Source organism: Vicugna pacos, chromosome 11, assembly GCF_048564905.1.
Source record: "Vicugna pacos chromosome 11, VicPac4, whole genome shotgun sequence".
Taxonomy (NCBI): Eukaryota; Metazoa; Chordata; class Mammalia; order Artiodactyla; family Camelidae; genus Vicugna; species Vicugna pacos.
Window position 1 is genome coordinate 60,857,609 of NC_132997.1, and position 23,117 is coordinate 60,880,725.

The 23,117-nt window shown below is 37.8% G+C and overlaps 1 protein-coding gene across 2 annotated transcripts in view; it reads right to left on the reverse strand.

Annotated features, from left to right (window-relative positions):
• The window catches only part of BICC1 (BicC family RNA binding protein 1), a 330,629-nt gene that overhangs the window by 301,025 nt on the left and 6,487 nt on the right, over positions 1 to 23,117 (reverse strand). The window contains exon 2 of one of the 2 annotated variants that reach the window (XM_072971490.1): positions 19,595 to 19,783. In XM_072971490.1, the coding sequence (XP_072827591.1) occupies positions 19,595 to 19,637 (43 nt within the window). In that variant the 5' untranslated portion in view covers positions 19,638 to 19,783. Of the gene's footprint in view, positions 1 to 19,594; positions 19,846 to 23,117 lie in introns of both variants that reach the window. The other variant, XM_072971491.1, reaches the window with a different exon arrangement.

Below are 23,117 nucleotides of genomic sequence, written 5' to 3' on the forward strand. Positions count from 1 at the left end.
GAGGAGACAAAGGCAGAACAGTGACAAGGGTGGAGGGCTCAGATCTCTGATCATTCACCCTCCATCCTACTCCCATCCTCATTCTGTGGCAGCCCCTGAGACCCACAGGTTGAGAACAACTGTTCTACTTAGAGGAGCCTGAGTTTAACGTCTGGAGACTTGGATTCTAACCTAAATTTGACCAAACATTAGCCATATGGTTTTGGGTAAATATTTAGTCTCTCTGGACTCATTTACTTACATATAAAGCTACTAATATACCTATTTCACGGTTGTTGTGAGGATCAAAGAAGAGGACTATTGTTAAAATGCTTTGAAAGTTTAAACAGAATGGTTCTATACTAGTGGAATTTATTGTACCCAATGGGGCATTTAAACACAGTCTTGTACATCATTTGGCAGCTGCATTTTTAGCAGTTGCCAAATGGTACTGTAGCGGTAAGGGATTTTTTGATACATATCAGGGGAAAATGGAGGTTCCTGTCCAGCCTTTCCTTCATCATAAATTTACTAGACATGTACTGTGTCAGGCATCTGACAGCACAAAGACAAAGAAGCAAGATTGGGATCTCAAGAGGTTCACTGTCCAATAAAGGAAAACTAGCACAAATATAATACTTGCAATGTAGTACCAGCACAATGCTGGGAACAGTCATATTAATTTACAACCAAAAGATAATTCAATTAGTGATGCCAGAACTCAGGGTAGAGAGAGGTGGCAAGGAATACTGCATAGAAGTGAAGATGACAACATAGTAAATCAGCTGGCAAAAATCAAGGACTATTAACTTGGAGGTAAAGATGGCAGGCTGAAAACATGCACCTACTTTCACTCACCTCTGAAACCCCACTAAGGTGGCAACCTGAATCTGGCAGTATAATACAGCAAAAGGATATAATATAAACCAAGGTGGGTCTACACCAGCAATTCGCAGTTGAATTAACACTTAAAAATAATCGACCAATGGAATTTGCCATATTAAGAAGTTCAAGAAGAAAATATTTTAAATCAATTCAGTAGATGCAGAAAAAAATTGGTAAAATTCAACATTCTTTTGTGATTAAAAAGAAAATGCTCGGTCAACTAGGAATAGAAAGACTCTTCCTTATTTAGAAATAGTATATAAAAATAAATTTTATAAACCCACAAGGAATTTTTAATGAGGAAACACTGGAAATTATCTGTTTGATATCAGGAACAAAATAAGGATGCCATTATCCCACTTCCTGTCAACACTGCCCTAAAAGTTCTAGTCAAAACTACAAAGTAAGACAAAGAAACATGATCAATATAGGTTGAGCACAAAAATGTCATTATTTGGTATGATTATATATACAAATAAATATAAAAATAATCTAGAAATATATTATTGATTCAGTTTAACAAGGTTTCTGGATATATAATCAAAATTAAAATTTGTTATTTCATAGAAAATCTGAATAGACAAATTGCTAGTAAGGAGACTGAAACAGTAATTAAACATCTCTCAACAAACAAAAGCCCAGGACCAGTTGGCTTCACTGGCAAATTCTACAAAACACACAGAGAAGATTCAATACCTATCCTTCTGAAACTTTACCCAGAAACTGAAAAGATGGGAAACCTTCCAAATGTATTTTATGAAGCCAGCACTATCCTAATCCCAAAACTAGACAAGGATACTAAAGAAGAAGGAAAGAAAATTGCAGGCCAATATCCTTAATGAATATCAATGCAAAAATCTTCAAAAATTTTAGCAGACTAAATCCAACAATCCATTAAAATGATCATATATCAGAATCAAGTGGGATTTATTCCAGGGATATAAGGATGTTTCAGCATTTGTAAACCAATCAATGTGATACACCAAATAAACAAACTGAAGGGTAAAAACTATATGATCATCCCAACTGTCTCAACAGATGCAGAAAAAGCATTTGACAAAATTCAACGTCCATTTATGATAAAAAAAAAACTCAACAAAGGAAGTATAGAGAGAATGTACCTCAACATAATAAAGGCCATATGTGACAAGTCCACTGCTAACATCATACTCAATGGTGAAAAGCTGAAAGCTTTTCCGTTAATCAGGAACAAGATAAGGGTGTCCATGCTGACCACTGCAATTCAACACAGTATTGGAAGTCCTAACCACAGAAATTAGGCAAGAAAAAGAAATAAAAGCAATCCAAATCAGAAAGGAAGAAGTAAAACTATCACTATTTGTCGATGACACGGCACTACATATAGAAAATCCTAAAGACACCAAAAAAACACCTAGAACTAATAAATTCAGTAAAATGTCAGGATACAAAATCAGTATAGAGAAATCTGTGGTGTGCCTATACATTAATAATGAACTATCAGAAAGAGAGTTTTTTAATGTCATTTATAATCACATCAAAAAGAAAAAAAAACAAGTAATAGATTTAACCAAGGAGGTGAACTGTACTCAGAAAACTGTAAGACCCTGAAGAAAAAAATTGAAAAAGACACAAATAAATGGAAAGATATTCCTGCTCATGAACTGGAAGAATTACTATTGTTAAAATGTCCACACTACACATACAAAAACCCAAAAATACACAAGAAACAATTACAATAGGAAGATCGACTCTACTGGAAAGTAAGACATTAAACTATAGTACTTAGTGGAATGAGGTAGTGGTGCAAGGATAAGCAAATAGACCAATGGAATAAAATATGTGTGCTCCAGAAGGGACCTGCACATATGGAGAGCTGACTTAGGAGAAAGGAAGTACTGCAGAGTAGTTAGAAATGGGTGGACTTTTCAGTACGTAACGACAGGGAAGTGGAGCATTACTGGGGGAAAATGATGTTGGAACACTTGACATGCAGCAAAATCAACTCCAGTTAGCTCGTGGCACTAAATAGGAAAGGCCAAACAATAAACCATTCTAGAAGATGATATAGGAGGATATTTTAAGAACTTCAGGGTAAGAAAATATACTCAAACAAGACACACAAAAAATATAAGATTAATATTAAGAAAAATATTAAGCTTGACTAAATTTAAATTAAATACTTCTGTTTACGAACATACACCATTGAAAGAAATAATGACAGTCCCAGAGCAATGAGTGACCAAAGCATGTATATTGTGATCATTTCTTTATGTCTCCAAAAAGAGAAACAGGGCACCTTATAGAAATGGCAGTTCTAAATCTGTAACAGGAAATGTACAGGATGAATCTGAGATTTCTTGCCTGGCCTGAAAGCTAAAAAGGTATCCGTGGCTACTGGAGAGATACTGAAAGAACACATGAGCCAATTAGAAGGGGTTCATATAGGCCAAGATGGGACAACTCAAGCATCTAAAATATAATGGCTCTGATGGATTGAAGTACATCAAATATATACAAATCCATGTGTCCCTAATGATACTCCAAATAAAAACTCATTGATCAATATTAGAAGTTGCTAGAGCATGAAATCTTTATTCTAAAAATGATAAATAAAAAGAAACAATCAAGTTTGTACACTGTTTCCCGGTACACTACCTCAGGCTAACAAAATAAGTGACCAAGGAAATTTCTTCTTTATAAATGAACCATAGCTAGTAAATTCAAGAAGAATGATAGCATTAGGGAATATATATGTTCATGTATAAGTGAAAAATTGTGCTCTACACTGGAATTTGACACAACATTGTAAAATGACTATAAATCAATAAAAAATGTTAAAAAAAAAGAATGATAGCATTAGAAAATCATCAGTTTGGAACCCCTAATGAAATAATTCATTTAGGCAATATTGGTGGTCCAGAAATACTAGGTGAAAGGTTGATGGGGAACTTTTCCACGGATAGATCATATTGACACTATCTCAACTCAAATCTCAACATGGCTAAGAGTGGAAAAACCAGACATTATGTGCCTCCAGACATGATGGAGAGGAGCTATATAACATTGCATCTATAGACTAGCAACAAATATTGGGAAAATTAAATTGAAAAGCATTACCATTTATAACAGCAGCAAAAATATTAAATACTTATGGCGACCTTCAGTTAAGCAAAGATTTCTTAGATATGATGCCAAAAAGACAATTCATAACAAACAAATTCATCAAGTGGACTTCATCAAAATTTAATACTTCTGCTCTTTGAAAACCATTTTTTAAATAAAAGAATGAAAATTAAATTAAATTAAAGAAAGAATGAAAAGACAAGCCACATACTGGGGAAAATCTTTGCAAAGGATATATCTGATAAAGGACTTGTATCCAGAATAAATAAAGAACTCTCAGAACTCAACTGTAAGAGAACAAACAACACAATTAAAAACTAGGCAAAAGATTTACTCAGATACTTCACCAAAGAAGATATACAGAAGGCATATGAATATAAGTTCAACTAGTCGCTAGGGAAATGAAAAATTAAAAGCACAGTGAGGTACTACATACTTATCACAACGGCTAAAATTAAAAAGACTGGCCTTACAGAGTATGAACAAGGATGTCAAAAACCTGAAACTTTCATACACTGCTGGTGGGAATACAAAATGGCACGCCATTTTGGAAAAGATTTTGGCAGTTTCTCTAGAAGTTAAACATATTCCTAGAATATTATCCAGCTATTTTATTCCTAGGTATATACTCAAGAGAAAAGGAGATATATGACCATACAAAGACTTGTACATGAATGTTTATAGCAGCTTTATTTTTATTAGCCAAAAAGTGGAAACAACTCAAATGTCCATCAACAGGTGAACAGATAAACAAATTTTTGTGTGTCCATACAATGGGATACTGCTCCACAATGACAAGGAAGGAACTAGGAACACAACAACATGGGTGAATTTTAATTATGCCGAATGAAAGAGTACATACTGTATGAGTCTATTTACATAAAACTTCAGAAAATTCAAACCCATCTATAGTGATAGAGATCAATGGTTGCTTAGGGAGGCACAAGGCAGAGGGATTACAAACGGTCATAAGGCTGGTCACGGGCCTACTGCATGGTGTCAGAGCACCAGTAAAGCAAAGGGAGCGTAAAAGTGGGGAAGGGACCAGAAGCAGTGATAGGAGATTGGTTGCCTACAAGGGCTTGATCAATTAAGTAAATTTGTTAAGAATAATGGGAAACAGCTTTCTAACTGTTGGGAGAAAGGGAGTAAGAAAGAGAAAACTAGTACTGAATTAAAATTAGAGTTATCATTGTGGGCTCATTGTTTTTAACACATAGATAAATTGATAGAGAAAAAAATATAGTTGTACATATGTATTGTTAGGTATGAATATTATATATACACATAAATGTATGCATACACATACCTATATTCTTTAGCTATGTCCACTAAGAGAGCATGGGAGCAACAATACACTCAAGAGAAATAAGCAAACCCACTGCCCAGACCTTGTTCTCTAAATACCCATGAAAGGAATCTTACAGCTAAATTTCTTGGAGGAATAGCTGGTTCCAGGGTAGGGGCGTGAAAATAGAAGTTGATCCTGGAACAGTCTTCTTGTGCCAGAAAATGCAGAATTGCTAAAAAAAAAATGATGGTGACACGTCAAAGGGGCAAAGAACTATCCTGAAGGGACCACTGTCTGGCATGATTTGAGCATCAAAATAAATTATTAAAGCATTATAGCCCATTGAATAAAATTGGAAACCATGACTCAAATTTAATATAAATTTTAAAATGAATAAACTAAAAGTTTTGTGGGATATTTAAATGAGGTACTTCAATATCATCAAAAAATCTTTCCACAAGAGAAAAAGGAACCCTCCTACATTGTTTATGGGAATGTAATTTGGTGTAGCCACTATAGAAAACAGTATGGAGGTTCCTTAAAAAACTAAAAATAGACTTACCATATGACCCAGCAATCCCACTCCTGAGCATATATCCTGAGAAAAACTATAATTTGAAAAGACACATGCACCCCAATATTCATAGCATCACTATTTACAATAGCCAAGACATGAAAACAACCTAAATGTCTATTGACAGGTGAATGGATAAAGATGTGGTGTATATACACAATGGAATATTACTCAGCCATAAAAAAGAATGTAATCATGCCATTTGCAGCAACATGGATGGACCTAGAGAATATCATACTAAGTGAAGTAAGTCAGACAGAGAAAGAGAAATATCCTATAATATCACTTTTATGTGGAATTTTTTAAAAGATACAAATTTTATTTACAAGCCAAAAATAGACTCATGGACACAGAAAGCAAACCATGGTTACCAAAAGGGGAAGGGAGGGGGGAATAAATTAGGAATTTGGGATTAACAGATACATACTGTTCTCTGTATATAAAATAGATGGGAAAAAAAAACAAGGATCTACTGTATAGCACAGGAAACTACACTCAATTTCTTATAATAAGCTATAATGGAAAATAATCTGAAAATATGTATGTGTATATATATATGTATGTATATGTATAACTGAATCACTTTGCTATATACCTGAAACTAACATTGTAAATCAACTACACTTCAATAACAAAATAAAATAAAATGAAATCTTCCCACAAAATATCTATTAATTAGAGTAAATTTACAGTTGAGAAGCCTGGAAGACTTAATCAGCTTAATCAAAATGAACAACAACAATAATGGAACAAATAGAAATTATGTGCTATCTGGTAGAATGCAATGAAAAGACCATAACATCACTTTTAGAGTTTTTCTGCCAAAGAGGTATGCATTAAATCTAATCAAGAGGAAACATCAGATAAGCTCCAATTAAGGGACATTTACAAACTGACTGACTTATAATCTGTAAAAGTGTCATGGTCCTGAAAGTCAAGGAAAGGTTGAGGAACTATTCTGGGTTGTAGGAGACCAAAGATACAGGACAAATAAATGCAACATGTGATTTTAAACTGGGTCTACTAGCTATAAAGGACTTTACTGAGACAAGTTACAAAACTTGAATGGAATCTAAGGAGTAAATGGTACCACATCAGTGCTAATTTCCTGCTTTTGATAATCGCATTGAGGTTATGCAATAGAATGTTGTTTGTAAGAAATACTAAAGAATTCTAAAATGATGATTATGTTAGCAATTTATCTCAAATAGTGCAGGAAAAGAGAAGTTTTAGCCCATATTTTCAACTTTTCTGTAAATTTGAATTAATTTCAAAAAAATTTTTAATGGAAAAAGAAAATCAGCCACAATAAATATGTAGTGTGTGATTTCATTTATATAAAGTTTAAAAACAAACAAAAATATATTGTTTAGGGATATGTAACTGGGCGGCAAAACTAAAATGAAAAGCAAGAAAATTGAAACATAGAAGTTAGGTTAGTGGTTACCACCAATGGTAGGGAAGAGTGTTATGTTTGGAAAGGGACATGCTAGGAGAGTAAGAGTCAGAGTAAAAAGTGATGACAAAAGCAAAGTTAGAGATACATGATCTGAGTAAGACTCAACCAGACATTGCTGGCTGTGAAGATGGAAGAGAACTTATAGAAACTGGAAAAGGCAAGATAATGGGTACCGTCTCCAGGAAGCAATGCAGCCCTGCCCAACACTGATTTTAACCCAGTAAGACCTTCAGATCTGTAAAATAATAAAATTGTGCTGGTTTAAGCCCTGACTTGAGGTGACCTGTTGCAACAATTGGAAGCCAAAATGTTGGGGAAGCATAAAACTTGGGGGAAAATATCAAAACAGGTAGCAATATTGCACCAAGTAGGGCCAACCAAAGTAGGGCTCCGCAGTGGTGAACTCTAGAGGGCAGTAGGAGAGTTCTGAGTCCTGAAAAATGGGAATAACACACCCCTGAAGGGAAAAAGGGTCCTAGGGAAAACAGTCCATGACAAATTTGACTTATTTCATTGCGGTCCTAAACACAAACCCTGGACTTCGAAAAGAGAGAGCAGGTTTTCCTTCTGGAGTTTGGCAGAAAGATTCCTGAGGTTACAGGTAAAGACTTGCTGGATAGCCTAAGGGAATCAGTCACTTTATCGTTACCATCAGGTACTCTCATTTTCCTAGCAGGAGGCTGGCCAGCATCTTACCTGAATTAACATGAGGGACAGCCTTCCCAAACAGCACATGAGCTGCAAGTCTGGGACATTTCTGAGGTCTGACTCCAAGCAATTCCTGCAATCCTTGAATAACCGCCATCCCCACTCAAACCAACGCAAGTTTTATTTGTGTAAAAACTCCTAGCCAAAGTCCTTTATTACTCTCAGTTATATGATTGATTACCTTAAACCACACTAGCAGTAGAGTAAGGCATCAAAAACAGAAAAATCTGCTTATGCAGTCTTTGGATCTGAAAACCAAATGGAAACATTAATATCTTAAAGCTGAAAGCAGTTACTGGATAAAACTCCTAAGGAACCTTGAACAACCTACTGAACCAAAACAACATCCTGTCCCACAAATGCTTTCAATTCATGTTGTGAAATAAAACAGACATCATGTTTTTACCCTTAGAACATAAAACACAGTATTGAGCTTCCAGTGCTATGAAATAGATATACAATTTCAGAAAGTAGGATGAATAAGGCTCCAGTTCTGTTGAAAAATAATTATGGCTTCATGTTTATTTTTTTCAGGTTGAACCTATTGCCAGATAATTATTTCAAAATGAATCTCTTTCCCAATCATCTGAAAAAGAATGCTTGGTATGTTTTGATTGGTCAGTGCGCCATCAAGCATTTTATGAGCTCTTTGCTTAATCTGATGTTAATGTATTCTTTTCAGGCAAAGGAGAAAGACTGCCCAGAGGTGACAGCAGTGGTACCTGGATTGCTCAACAGACACTCACCTGGTTTAATAGGCCAAAAAAGGAAGGCAATCCTAACCTCCTTTTTTTTAAACTCATATTCTTCCATTGTGTTCCCTGACTGAATAGCTTCCAAAGCACCATGCACTTCTCCATCATATCAAAGCACATATTCAATGTCTGAATGAGTAGTAACCTATTCAATGTCTGCTTTCCCTGTCATATTGTAAGCTGCATGACGGAAGGGACCATGCTGATCTTAGTCTCTGTCCTAGTGCCTAATACTGTGCTTGGTATGTGTAAATTCTGCTTAAATATATTTTGAATGAATGAGTAAATGAACAGGAAATTGTTTCTTTCCCTAAGGGCTGAGAAGTTTAATCTCAAGACATCTAGATGCTTTTGAAATAGCTCTTTCTAGACAAGTACAAATGACACAGAAATTTTCTAAATATACTATTGGTTGAGGAAATATTTCATTATTTGTTCTGTCACACTATCAAAACCTTCTTACCTGATGATCTCTTCAGCATGTTTACATTTAGCGTGTATGTAGTATTTTTTTTCTTCTTTTTGTTATGCTTATATCTTATCAAATCATATCTTTATATGTTTTTACTTTGTGTGCTCTTAGACTCCCTCTCTGACTGCTCTGGTTTGAGGATGCTGCAAGTAAAGCACCTTTGCTGTCCTGGCTTCAGGTTCAGCATTAAATACCAGCAGTGGACAATCCCAGCCCCTTTTTAAGCAGAGATCAGACTGTTTGATTTTAATAGAGAAAGAGGGTCCTAATGAAGAAACTCTCAGGCATTAGAGACAGCAAAGGAATGGATAAACTTAACCTTGAAGTTCTGTTCTCTCCCTTTTAGGTTTTGTCTTCTGATCAAATAAATAACCATCAAAAAGGCAAATTTCTAAGGGGAAGACTTATTGGTTTATGACATCAGGTTTTAAGAAATGGGGCTTGCAGGGAAAAGTACAAGCCTATGTGATGTCCTCAGAGGAGGGAAAGAGGTGGGTCTAGGCAGAATTACAGCTCTGCTCAAAGCTGTTGCTCATCTTGTACCACGTTTCAGTTCTTTCCCACATCCCTTCCTCAAGTTTTCAAAAATGTGGATTTGGTCCAGGACCGGACGGCTTCACCGGGGAATTCTACCAAACGTACAAAGAAGAACTCATACCAGTCCTTCTCAAACTCTTCCAGACGATTGAAAAGGAGGGAATACTCCCAAACTCATTCTATGAAGCCACCATCACCCTGATACCAAAACCAGGCAGACACTACAAAAAAAGAGAATTATAGGCCAATATCACTGATGAACATAGATGCCAAAATCCTCACCAAAATTTTAGCAAATAGAATCCAACAACACATAAAAAAGATTATACATCATGACCAAGTGGGGTTCATCCCAGGGACACAAGGCTGGTTCAACATACGCAAATCAATCAATGTAATACATCACATCAACAAGAGAAAGGACAAAAACCACATGATCATCTCAATCGATGCAGAAAAAGCATTTGATAAAATTCAACACCCATTTATGATAAAAACTCTCGCCAAAGTGGGTATAGAGGGAACATATCTCAACATAATAAAAGCTATATATGACAAACCTATAGCCAGCATAGTTCTCAACGGTGAAAAACTCAAAAGCTTCCCACTAAAATCTGGGACAAGACAAGGATGCCCACTATCACCACTCCTATTCAATATAGTCCTGGAAGTCCTAGCCACAGCAATCAGGCAAGAGAAAGAAATAAAAGGGATCCAAATTGGAAAAGAAGAGGTAAAAGTGTCATTATATGCTGACGACATGTTACTATATATAGAAAACCCTAAAAGGTCCACAAAAAAGCTACTAGAGCTGATCGAAGAATTCAGCAAGGTAGCAGGTTACAAAATTAATGTTCAAAAATCAGTTGCCTTTCTTTACACTAACAATAAATCAACAGAAAAAGAAAGTAAAGAAACAATCCCCTTTAAAATAGCACCCAAAGTAATAAAATATCTGGGAATAAATCTAACCAAGGAGGCGAAAGAATTATACACAGAAAACTATAAACCATTGATGAAGGAAATTAAAGAAGACTTTAAAAAATGGAAAGATATCCCATGCTCTTGGATTGGAAGAATCAATATTGTTAAAATGGTCACACTGCCCAAGGCAATCTACAGATTTAATGCAATCCCTATCCAATTACCCAGGACATATTTCACAGAACTAGAACAAATCATAATAAAATTTATATGGAACCATCAAAGACCTAGAATTGCCAAAGCATTACTGAAGAGAAAGAAAGAGGCTGGAGGAATAACTCTCCCAGACTTCAGACAATACTATAGAGCTACAGTCATCAAGACAGCATGGTATTGGTACCAAAACAGACATATAGACCAATGCAACAGAATAGAGAGCCCAGAAATGAACCCACAAACTTTTGGTCAACTCATCTTCGACAAAGGAGGCAAGAATATACAATGGAATAAAGACAGTCTCTTCAGCAAATGGTGTTGGGAAAACTGGACAGCAGCATGTAAAACAATGAAGCTAGAACACACCCTTACACCATATACAAAAATCAACTCAAAATGGATTAAAGACTTAAACATAAGACAAGATACAATAAACCTCCTAGAGGAAAACATCGGCAAAACATTATCTGACATACATTTCAAAAATTTTCTCCTAGAAGAAATAAAAGCAAGAATAAACAAATGGGACCTAATGAAACTTACAAGCTTCTGCAGAGCAAAGGAAACCAGAAATAAAACAAGAAGAAAACCTACGGAATGGGAGAAAATTTTTGCAAGTGAAACCGACAAAGGCTTGATCTCCAAAATATATAAGCAGCTCATACGACTCAATAAGGAAAAAATAAACAACCCAATCCAAAAATGGGCAGAAGACCTAAACAAGCAATTCGCCAAGGAAGACATACAAATGATCAAAAAACACATGAAAAAATGTTCAATATCACTAATTATCAGAGAAATGCAAATCAAAACTACAATGAGGTATCACCTCACACCAGTCAGAATGGCCGTCATTCAAAAATCCAAAAATGACAAATGCTGGAGAGGCTGTGGAGAAAGGGGAACCCTCCTACACTGCTGGTGGGAATGCAGTTTGGTGCAGCCACTATGTAAAACAGTGTGGAGATTCCTCAAAAGACTAGGAATAGACTTACCATATGACCCAGAAATCCCACTCCTGGGCTTGTATCCAGAAGGAAATCTACTTCAGGATGACACCTGCATTCCAATGTTCATAGCAGCACTATTTACAATAGCCAAAACATGGAAACAACCTAAATGTCCATCAACAGGTGACTGGATAAAGAAGAGGTGGTATATTTATACAATGGAATACTACTCAGCCATAAAAACCGACAACATAATGCCATTTGCAGCAACATGGATGCTCCTAGAGAATGTCATTCTAAGTGAAGTAAGCCAGAAAGAGAAAGAAAAATACCATATGAGATCGCTCATATGTGGAATCTAAAAAACAAAAACAAACAAACAAACAAAAACAAAGCATAAATACAGGACAGAAATAGACTCATGGACAGAGAATACAGACTTGTGGTTACCGGGGGGGGGGGGGGGGGGGGCGGGGTAGAGGGTGGGAAGGGATAGACTGGGATTTCAAAATTGTAGAATAGATAAACAAGATTACACTGTATAGCACAGGGAAATATACACAAAATGTTATGATAAATCACAGAGAAAAAAATGTGACAATGAGTGTGTATATGTTCATGAATGACTGAAAAATTGTGCTGAACACTGGAATTTGACACAACACTGTAAAATGATTATGAATCAATAAAAAATAAAAAAAAAAGCAAACACACAACAATGGAGGGAAACTTTAAATAATAGCCTAATTTGAAATAACACTGAAGCAAGTTTGATTTTCTAAAAAAAAAAACAAAAATGTGGATTTGGGTAACTCTGTCAGCCTTGCCTCTAATTAAAAAAAACAATGCCATTTAGTGATGGGAAAACAATCTGTCATATGGATTATATTAAAATTACTGTGCAGATGGCACCAAAAAGTTACAGTGTAAGAGTTTACAACTTTGCCCCTCTGTGACTGTGTGCTTGCCTCCAGGCCTTCTGTGAAGCTAATCAGGACAATGGATAGAAAGATCTGAGTATTGGAAGATAATAGGCAAACTGAAGGTATATATCATTTTAACCTTAGAAAGAGGGGGGAAACTTACTCTGTCTGGGCAGAAAAGCGGGGAAAGAGCAGAACTCTGAGTGCACACAGGGATGAGAAAGAGATCTGGTGAGATGATCCGAGAGAGCCTTTGGAAAGAACTTTAGAGTGGGTAGGGAATAGAATAAGCGACGAAGAAATCATTTTAAGGACTTCCCCAAGACAGTCTTCTGATTTTCTTTGAGAGTCTCAGTAAGTATTTGAACTACATTCTGATGAGTCTGATTGTGAAACTTGTGTTGAGTTGAATGTGACACACCGTACAGACTGGACCACTTGGGGCCCCGTGTTTAAATGGGTTCTTTCTCTCTTTCTCCTTTCCTTTATCCCTGTATATAGGGAAACCAAGATGAGTAGAACCCAGCTAACTGAAATTTTCTTAGCTAATTTAACTTGTATTTTTTTCCCAGAAAACTCTTAGGAAACACAAATAAATGAAAGAGAATTATGTCATCCAAGAAATTCTCTTAGAACATACATATGCACAACTGTGACAGGGTATGTATGCTCCCATCTTTAATACTGTCTGCATCTACAACTCTATTAATATGAACACTCAAATACAGTTCAGAATGATGAGCCTGAGCTACTTTTAAAATCTTTTTGTACATACTAAAGAAACAAAAGTAACCAAAAGAGATTCTGGCATAAGGCTCAGTCCCTTCCAGCCCTGGGCATTGTGGTTGAGAGCAGTTGGCTGCACACCTGCTTGGCCACCTTAAAGACACAGCAGTTTGAAAAGGGATCAGTCATTTGTGGCCACCTGTATACAAAAGGAAACCTCACCTTGACATACCCAGCATTTTTGCTCTTTATTTTCTTTAAAAAACCGGACTTTATGAGCAGCATCTGAAAGATGCCCACTTGAATCTCTCTGTACCCTGAGGGAACTTAAAATACTGAAGGGCAAAGCAACTAGAGTCTTCTCTTTCCCACTGGAAACATTTTCCCAAAATGACCCATTTCTACCAGTTTTGTTTATACTTCCTGAGCCGGGACAAAGAGGCAGGCCCTCACACCCACACACATTTACAGGCATTACTGTGGCCAGTTATTTTATTTTATTTATTTTTTTGCCTCCTTTCATTTCTGTTGAAAAGAAAGCCCTAATTCCAGCCTCTACTGATGGTTTTCCTCCCAGGCCACACATTTGGCCAAGCCCCGGGCCCCAAGACCTCCCCAAAACACAGAGATGCCTGGGAATCTGAGACAGGTACCACTGATTATTTTAGCATTCCAGGCCTTTTGTTTCCATTTGCCACTGTTACTTAAACAATTCTTTGCACATGCCTTTCGAGTCTCTCACTTGGTCTTTTTCTCACTAGCTTATTTACCCTGATTCTCTCCTCCTCTTCTCGGGTTGTGGCTCTTGCCATCTCTGCTAGAATTGATATCAACATCGTGTTGTGTTTACGTCTCCCCCCAGTGCCAGGCTCACTGATGTGGCGAGTGGAGCCTTGGGGAATGGAGTTGGGGAGGCTGAGTCATCAGTCATTATCTCCCATCGCCCTGGGTCTGCCCAAAATGACAGAGGCTCCTCTCACCACAGTGTCACTGGGAGATCACGCAGAAAGGAGTGGGAGGACTTCTCCCATTGGACACTAACCACTTTAAGAAAGGGCATATTTTTGGCAGAATGGTGTGGAGGTGTTAGGATAGAAATCTCAAGGCAGCCTCCACCCCACTTCGTCCTTCAGGCCTCTGCTTAAAGGTGATCCTTTCTAAATGGGTAAACCACTCTGGAAAGCTACTAAAGCTGAACACATACACACTCTGTGACAGCATTTCCAACTCTGAATATGCATGTACATGCATATACAGGTATCCCCCACTTTTCAAAAGTTTGCTTTATACCCCTTCATGTTAATCAAAGACCCACTTTAGTACCTGTTTTTGCTAACCAAAATAAATCTGAAGAGGATTTTTGCTTTTGAAAAAAAAAAGTGAAAAACAAAAGCAGCGTTCAGCATTTGTTTTGCAGCGAGCCACTGCAGAGGCAGCTAGGGAACTACACTCAGCATCGCAGCATCAAGCCACCAGGGCTCTGAACTGTGCCCATGAGCACCTGTGCTTTATCTCTGCTTATCCTGTGCCTCCACCAGCAAGATGTGTCCTAAGGTAGTTGTTTCTTCACTTTACTCTGTTTTGGCTTATGAAAGGTTTCACAAGAACACCCTGTTTTCGGTTAGCAGAGGAAACCTGTACATATTTTCATATTATATATTTATATTATGTACTATATATTCAACATACATTATATATACATATAAATAAGTCTATTTATGTGTTCACCAAAAGACATGTTCAAGAATGTTCATGGCAGCACTATTTATAATAGCTAAAAACAGAAACTACCAAAGCACCCATCGACAGCATAATGGATAAAGAAACAGTGGTATATTCACACAAAAGAATGAGAGTAATCACACATAGCAATGAGAATATTCACACATAGCAATGAGAATAAAAGAACTATATCTAGACACAACAATACGGATGAATGCCACAAACATAACACTGAGCAAAAGGAAGCAGAAAGAAAAAGAATCAATACTATATGGTTTCATTTATATAAAGTTAAAATCAGGTGAAATTAATCTATGCTCTTAGAAGCAGGAGAGAAGTTACCGTTGGGATTATGACTAGAAGGGAGCATGACAGGGGTCTTCTGCAGTGCTGGTAACTATATTTCTTATCTACATGCTGCTCGCTGATGTGTTCAGGTTGTGAGGAGTTATCCATTTTTCTATTTGTATGTTATACTGCAACTAAAAGCTTTTTAAAAAGTCAGCTTCTCATAAATGCTACAACGTGGATGAACCTTGAAGAAATTCTAAGTGAAATAAGCCAGATACAGGAGAACAAATATGGTATTATTCCATTTACACGAGGCACCTAGAACAGGCAAATTCATAGAGATGAAAAGTAGGTAAGTGGTGACCAGTGGTTGAGGGGACAGAGAAATGGAGAGTTAGTGCTGTTCAATAGGTACAGAGTTTCAGTTTGTGATGACAAAAAAGTTCTGGAAATGGAAGGCAATGATGAGTGTACAACAATGTAAATTGACTTAATGCCACTGAACTGTACATTTTTAAATGGTTAAATGGTACATTTTATATTATGTGTATTTTACAATTTAAAAAGTCTACTCATTGCAGACTTTTCCGACCACTGCACATAAGGAACCACACTGCCAATCACTTCTATTACATATTTCCAACATAGCAGTTTTTTACTATTTGCTACTTACTTGTTCCTTATTTATTCTCAGTATCCTTATCATCAGTGTATACTAGAATTTAAGCTCCGTAAGGATAGGTAGCTTGTCTGTGTTGCTTAACTCTAAGTACTAGTCTTAACATAGTAATTTCTCAATAAATGCTTAATGAGTTAATATATTTCCTGGGTAATCTGAAGCAAGTTATGAAACACTTCTGCAGACCTTTATTCATTCATTCTACAAATCTTTATTAAGGACTTATGTACATATTGTGGGGGGTTCAAAGTGAAATGAAGCAGCACGTTCCTACAGAAATAAAGCTAGCTCTTGCAAGTAGAAGTCCATTGGCCAGTGACATAATTAGTAAGTTAAAGAATCAGGATTTGGACCCAGGAAAGCCTAGGCTATTAACCACTACACCATTCCAGTTATCCAGAGTTGGTTTATGTTGTTTACAATTGAAGAATCCTAACACATGAAAATTGGTTCTAGGGAGCAAGTTGTAGGGTGTAGACCATCAGGGAATTGTGCACCCAGAGAAACAAATTTAGCCCCACCTGAAAGTACCATCTATGCTTCTGAGCCAAGTAGCCTCAATATCTACTAATAGATTTTTCTCTTTCTTTTTTTCTTTTGTTGATAAAAATTAACCAATTCTTGCAATGCTTTCAGAACATAAACTTTCTTTTGAAATGTCTGGTTTTGCATATGACTCCAGGCAACAAATGAAAGCTGGCCCTAGTCCCTGGCCTGATGACAGTAGATGTAGCATGAGGGGAGTTATTAGCTTCCTCTTGGAACAGAGCTCTTAGTATGGCAAAAAGAATGGTTTCTATAGACAAGGAAGTGAACTGCTTCCTTCTGCAATGAAATTTTAATGGTGGGCTTTTGAGATTGAGTTCTTGGAAATCTGATTCATTTACCAATTCTCATAGCAGTCTCAGCCCTGCAACTAAAAAGTTAGGGATTCTTGTAGGTTGCTGGTCATAAAAAAACTTGAGTAATTTCAGTTTGTGACTCCCTGAAAATCAAACTCTGAGGTTGATTTTGTAAGCTGCAGGTTGAATTGGAGTCTTGTCAAGTATCTTGTGTAAAAATCTGGACATTTATCCAGTAAAGAATCCACTTACTGGAGACTGTATTTGATATACCAGCTGGAGTAACAAAGTCGTTCTAAGAGTGGCTGGTATACTGCAGATTCATGGAAAGTGCCCTTGGACTTCAAATACTCCAAGAGCAGCTGTTGAAAAGCATAAATAAGTAGAATGTGTCTGGTTTAGGATCTATCCCATGAGGTTGAATCAGTCTAGATATTTCTCATACTAGTGTGTGAATAGTGTCAGGAAACACATCCCAGCTGTGTCTCATACACAAGGAAAGCATGCAGAATAGCTGAGGAAGTTGGCAGGCATCCTCGGAGCTGTAGGTCCCTCAAGCCAGTGATAGCAGAACCCATTAGCCAGTGTGTCTGTGGGGCCAGCGAAGCCACGCTACACTAATGTTAGTGTGGTTAGTCCTAAGAAGCCTTCCTAAACTGTCTCACTGTCATCTGCTAGGTAAACACTTTTTGAATGAATTATGGCTGCGAGCTTGGTCGCCAACATGCAGTCCAAGAGATTACCACCTCACATGTCTTATAATAGCAGCAGTAGTGGGGTCACGGTTGCATGCTTTAGACATGGAGCCAAGCACACGGGAAGAAGGAGCTCATTACTCCTGCGATTTCCTGCTGGTGCTTCATCGGTTCACCTGATGGCTCCCAAGAGCACAGAGATCCGGATGACAGTGCTATACTTGGGCTGCAGCTTTTGTTTGCCTTCAGCCCAGGGCTCAGCTTAGAAAAACAGAAACCACTTTAGCTATTGTAAGCAGGAAGGGATTTAAGAATGGGGTGAATATTTGACACAACATTGTAAAATGATTATAAATCAATAAAAAATGTTAAAAAAAAAAGAATGGGGTGAATATAAAATATAGAAGATCTGGAGAAGTAAATTTGAGGTAGGACCTCCAGGAATGGCTCCCAAATGACAAAACTGCCCTACCAAGGCACCAGGTAGAACCGAGAAGGTAGGATCAGGAAACAGTCCTGGAACTGTTAGCTCCAGAAACTCACAGCCTAAGCAGCAATCTGAGAAGCATGATGCCCCACAGCTGCTGCTGTTAGCCTTCAAAGGCACGCTGCTGGACTGGCATCATCCAAATCCACAGTCAAGACCCCATGCCTTGGTGCCCATGGAGCTAGTGACTGGACATGGTGATGCTACTACAGAAAGCCCAGCCGCCCCACACCACGCTTGCCTACAAGAAACAGAAGCAGTAACAGTGCTTCTCCATGTCCAGTCTCTGTCTTCCAACGTCCCACAAGTTCATCTGATTGGACAAACTTAAATCACATCTGGAACCTTAACTGTAAGGGAATTGAGTTTTTGCCTTTCCAGCCTATGTGGTACAGACAGGAGTCCTAAAAGGAGGGGAAAGGAGTGCCGAGCAATAACCCACTAGGAACCCCAGCTAGCTCGCTGTGTCCCTAAAGGGAGCAGCGGGCAGTGGGTAGCAAAAAAAAAAAAAAAAAAAGGCATTTCCTGGCTTGAAAACAGGAGTGAAACCAGGAAAGAAGAGAGAAAAGCCTAGCTCAGTGGAGCATTCAGGCAGGTCTGATGTGGGGAATTTTTGCTGCCTTTCTGAAATCCCTATCAAATGCTGCCCTCTGATGTTTGTGGAATAAACTACTTTTGAAAAACGCTAAAACAGAGCCTGATGAGAGTATGCGTGGAGCTGCAGTTCTCCAGGGCAAATAGCTATGGATGTCTGAATTTCATAGAAATTGGGAAAAATCCACTGAACTAGACAACAAAACTACTTCCCAATGAAGCAGCCAATTGACATTCAGGTTTGCCAAGGTGTTGACTCAGACCTCTTGATATAGCTTACTTTTTCCTTCATAGCAGAGTGGGAATAATTTCAAGTATTTCTTGATTTTCATGTAAAGATCAAGATCATGTAAAGATCATGTAAAGCATAAGATCAATTAAATTATAAATCATTTCCATAAACTATGGGTCCAAGAGAAGACTTCCAATAAAGCATTTAATTTATTGCCAGTATTGTTAATTTAATTTTGACTTTTCTTGGTCTGTTATCCATCTTTACAAGATCCTTGTAACCATACCACCATCATAGTTAGTGATTAGGAGAACATCACTGATTTCAGAATTTTTTATGCCAGGAAGCATAAGTGTATGTCAGCAAAACAAAACAACGCTCTTAATAAAACATTGCTCAGTGCAACCAAGAACTGAAGGCTACTATGTTTAAAATTATTAAATCCAAAGCTATCAATTGCAATCCAAAACACTTGCCAGATTCATGGATTGAATAATAAAATCCATGGATGAGGGGCTGTCCTTTGGACACATGAAGCATGCCCTTACCTTGTCCTTGCTTGATCATGCTTCCCCTTGGAGGTGCATCCATAGAAGTGTGGTTCTCTTTTGTCTTCCTTCCAAGCTGCTAAGGTGGTAAGGTCCAGGGTCTGTGCTCATGGGTTGTAGTCATCTCCTTCTTGTCCCTCTTCCTCCCTCATGGCCATTTTGTGGTACACCAGAACTGTGGCTGGGGATCTTTGGATGGGTGAAATTGAGTAAGGATAGGCTTCCTCTTTGGATAACTTCATGTGAATTGTCTATATTGGGTTTAGGGGTCAAGGAGCACATTTTTCAATCAAGCATTCCTCTGTTTTCCTTTGTTAACCTTCCTTGACTATATGCCTTTCTTGGTTATTCTTTGGTAGGATTTAAATATTCATGTGTTTCTGGCCAAAATAATTTCTACTAGCATTTCAATGTCACTCTGATTTCTAGTTGGATACAGTCTAGAGAAGCCAAGGAGATTGAGAAAAAGCCACCATGGCAGGAATTGTAGCACTCTTTTCTGAGAACTGTCCCTACCCTAAGACCACCATCTCTGAAAACTTATAAATATTTGGGAACTCTTTGACAAACAGTATGAAACTATCCAAGTTTGAGGCTAGAGCAGTACTAAGATATGAGAAGCTGGAGATGCTCAGCCGAAACCACTTTGTATATTGCTTCATGCCAATAAACCTTCAGTTTCCAGGTGCCAGTCCCCATTCCCACTTCTCTCTTGGGTTCTCTGGCATTAAGGGAAAGGCATTTGCAAACAAGTCACTGCAGAGATCAGAGTGTTCCCCCTCTGCATAGCGTGGGGGACATGCATCATGCTTTTCCTGCTCCACTGTTTGCTTTCCCACTGGGGAAGAGGTGGACTCATCTTCAGGATGCAGGGATGAAAGGCTGTAGAAATCAACAAGCTTGAAGCTGTGTGGGGTCAGAGCTATGTATAATCAGTCATTAGGGGGCCCTGATCTCCTGATCTGCTTCAAAGCTGTGGAATTTGACTTGAGGGATGTCATACTGCTGGGTTCACAGAAGAAATTTCCAGGGGCTAGAGGTGAGGTCTAGCCACAAAAGTGAGATCATAGACACAGACACCCTTAGGAAAGAGTTTGTAGTGCTGTTGTTACGATAATGACAATAATAAGTTAACCACAAGGACCCTCCTGAGACTGTCAAATCCCTCATGGTGGGTTGCTTAGTCATAGTACAATAGAACAGTGAGGATTTGAGAGTAAAATAAATGTGATAGAGAAACGATTTCAATGTTCACAAGCAGGAGACAGATTAAACAAATTATGGCAATCCCTATAACAGAATAATATGCAGCTGTTAAAAAATTAGGTAGTGTCCACATATTGCTGATGGGTGTATGACTGGTACTTCCTCTGTGGAGGGTAACCTGGCACCACAGATCAAAAATGCAAATGCATATACCTCTAATCTGGCATTACCACGTATATCCTACAGATATATTCAAAAAGGAGCAAAATGGCATCTATATATATGCATGCACAAGACAATTTAGGGTAGCATTTTTTGTAATGGCAAATGTTTAAAAACCAACATTAGGGAATACGTTAAAGAAAAGTTATGGTACAGTGGAATACAGTACAGCCTCTTAAAAAGTTCTCTCTGTCCTGAGATATTGCTAAATGTAAAAATAACAACAAAAATCAAGCGGCAGCACAGTATGTGTATTACATCACTAGCTGAGGTTAAGAAAGCAGAGGAGAGAGGGAAGATTATTTGCTGGAAGGAAGACAGCTGACATTCACTCCAGTTCGCTGTCAGACTCTGATGCCTTCAGCCTCAGCCAGCTGGGGACTGATCTGTTCCTGAACTGGGCAGCATCAGCTGATGAAAAAGCTGAGGGTGTCTATGTCCTCTTGCACAGCAGATTTTAAATTTTAGTGGGCATAGGTATCATCTCAGCTACTTGCTGAAAATGAAAATTTAAGGGACCTTTAGAGACTATGACTCAGTAGGGCTGGGGTTGGGCCCTGGCATGGGGAGGAGGGTGTTTTTTTTTTTTAAAACAGACTTTATATTTCAGAGCAGTTTTAGGTTCACAGCAAAACTAAGAGGAAGGTAGAGAGATTTCCTGTATGCTCCCTGCCCCCGCCAAGGTATAGCCTCTCCACCATTAACAACATATCCTGCCAGAGTGACACATTTGTTACAACCGATGAATGAACATGGATACACCACTATCAGCCAAGTATGCAGCTGACACTATAATTCAGTCTTGGTGTTGCACATTTCTATAGGTTTGGACAAATGTATAAGGACGTGTATCCACCACTATAGTGTCACACAGAGCAGTCTGACAGCCCTAAAGATCCTCTGTGTTCTACCTTTTTATTGCTCCTTCTCTCCTAATCCCTGGAAACTGCTGATCTTTAACTATCTCCACAGTTTTCCCTTTTTCCGAATGTCATATAGTTGGAATCATACAGTACATATAGCCTTTTCAGATTCTAGTAGTTACGTTGTGTTATTTCATTGTTGTTTTATTTTGCATTTCTCTAAAGATATATGATGGGGAGCATCTTTTCATGTGCTTACTTGCCATTTGTATACCTTCTTTGGTGCAGTGTCTGTTAAGGTCTTTGGCCCATTGGTTTTTTGGTTTTTTGGGTTTTTTTAAACAAGCACAAAAGGTGATTCTGGCGCACCAGATCCTTGGCTCAGTCTTTGAGAAACCATGCGACAGTAACCAGAGAACAAGCATCTGTGATGATAAAGTCTCACCATGTTGAAGTCAGATCCAGGATCTACGAGAAGGGCATCCAGCCATGCCATTTGGCCTCAAGCTCAAGTTCAAGAGCCCTAAAATTTGGCTACTGTTCACTGATAAATTTGTTCATGGAAGCAAGCTCCTCCACAAATTCAAAATTTTGGTCCTTCTGAGCTTGAGGGTTATCTTATATCACTTAATAATTATAATGGAAATGCAACAGAGGTAACTTGCTGGTCACCCAGTTATTCACAGACAGAATATTTTACTCATTTCTGCTGAAATTTTCATTTTACCCACTGGCTTTGGACTTAGTTTGCTCTTCTTCTCCTGTCCTCAGGTGAAAGTTTAGGTTGTTGATTTGTGATCTTTGTCTATAAGGTAGGCAGGAGTATCTATACATATTCCTCTAAGCACTGCTTTAGCTGCATCCCACTATGTTTTGGTATGCTGTCTTCATTTTCACTCATTTCAAAATAGTTTCCTTTTCTCTTGTGATTTATTTTTGACACATTTGTTATTTAGGAATGTGATGCTTAAATTTCATGTATTTGTGACTTTCCCAAACTTTCTTATTATTTCACTGTGATTATTTTGTATGATTTTAATCTTTTTAAACTTACAAAAGCTTGTTTTATGATCTAACATATATGGCCTATTCTGAAGAATGTTCCATGTACTCTTAAAAAGAAAGCCAATATGTTTGGCCACACATGGGAAAAAGAGAAAACAGTCTTTCAGTCAGTTTGATTCCACGCCTCAAAAGCATTAAGCCTACTGGCCAAGGTTTAAATTGGGGGT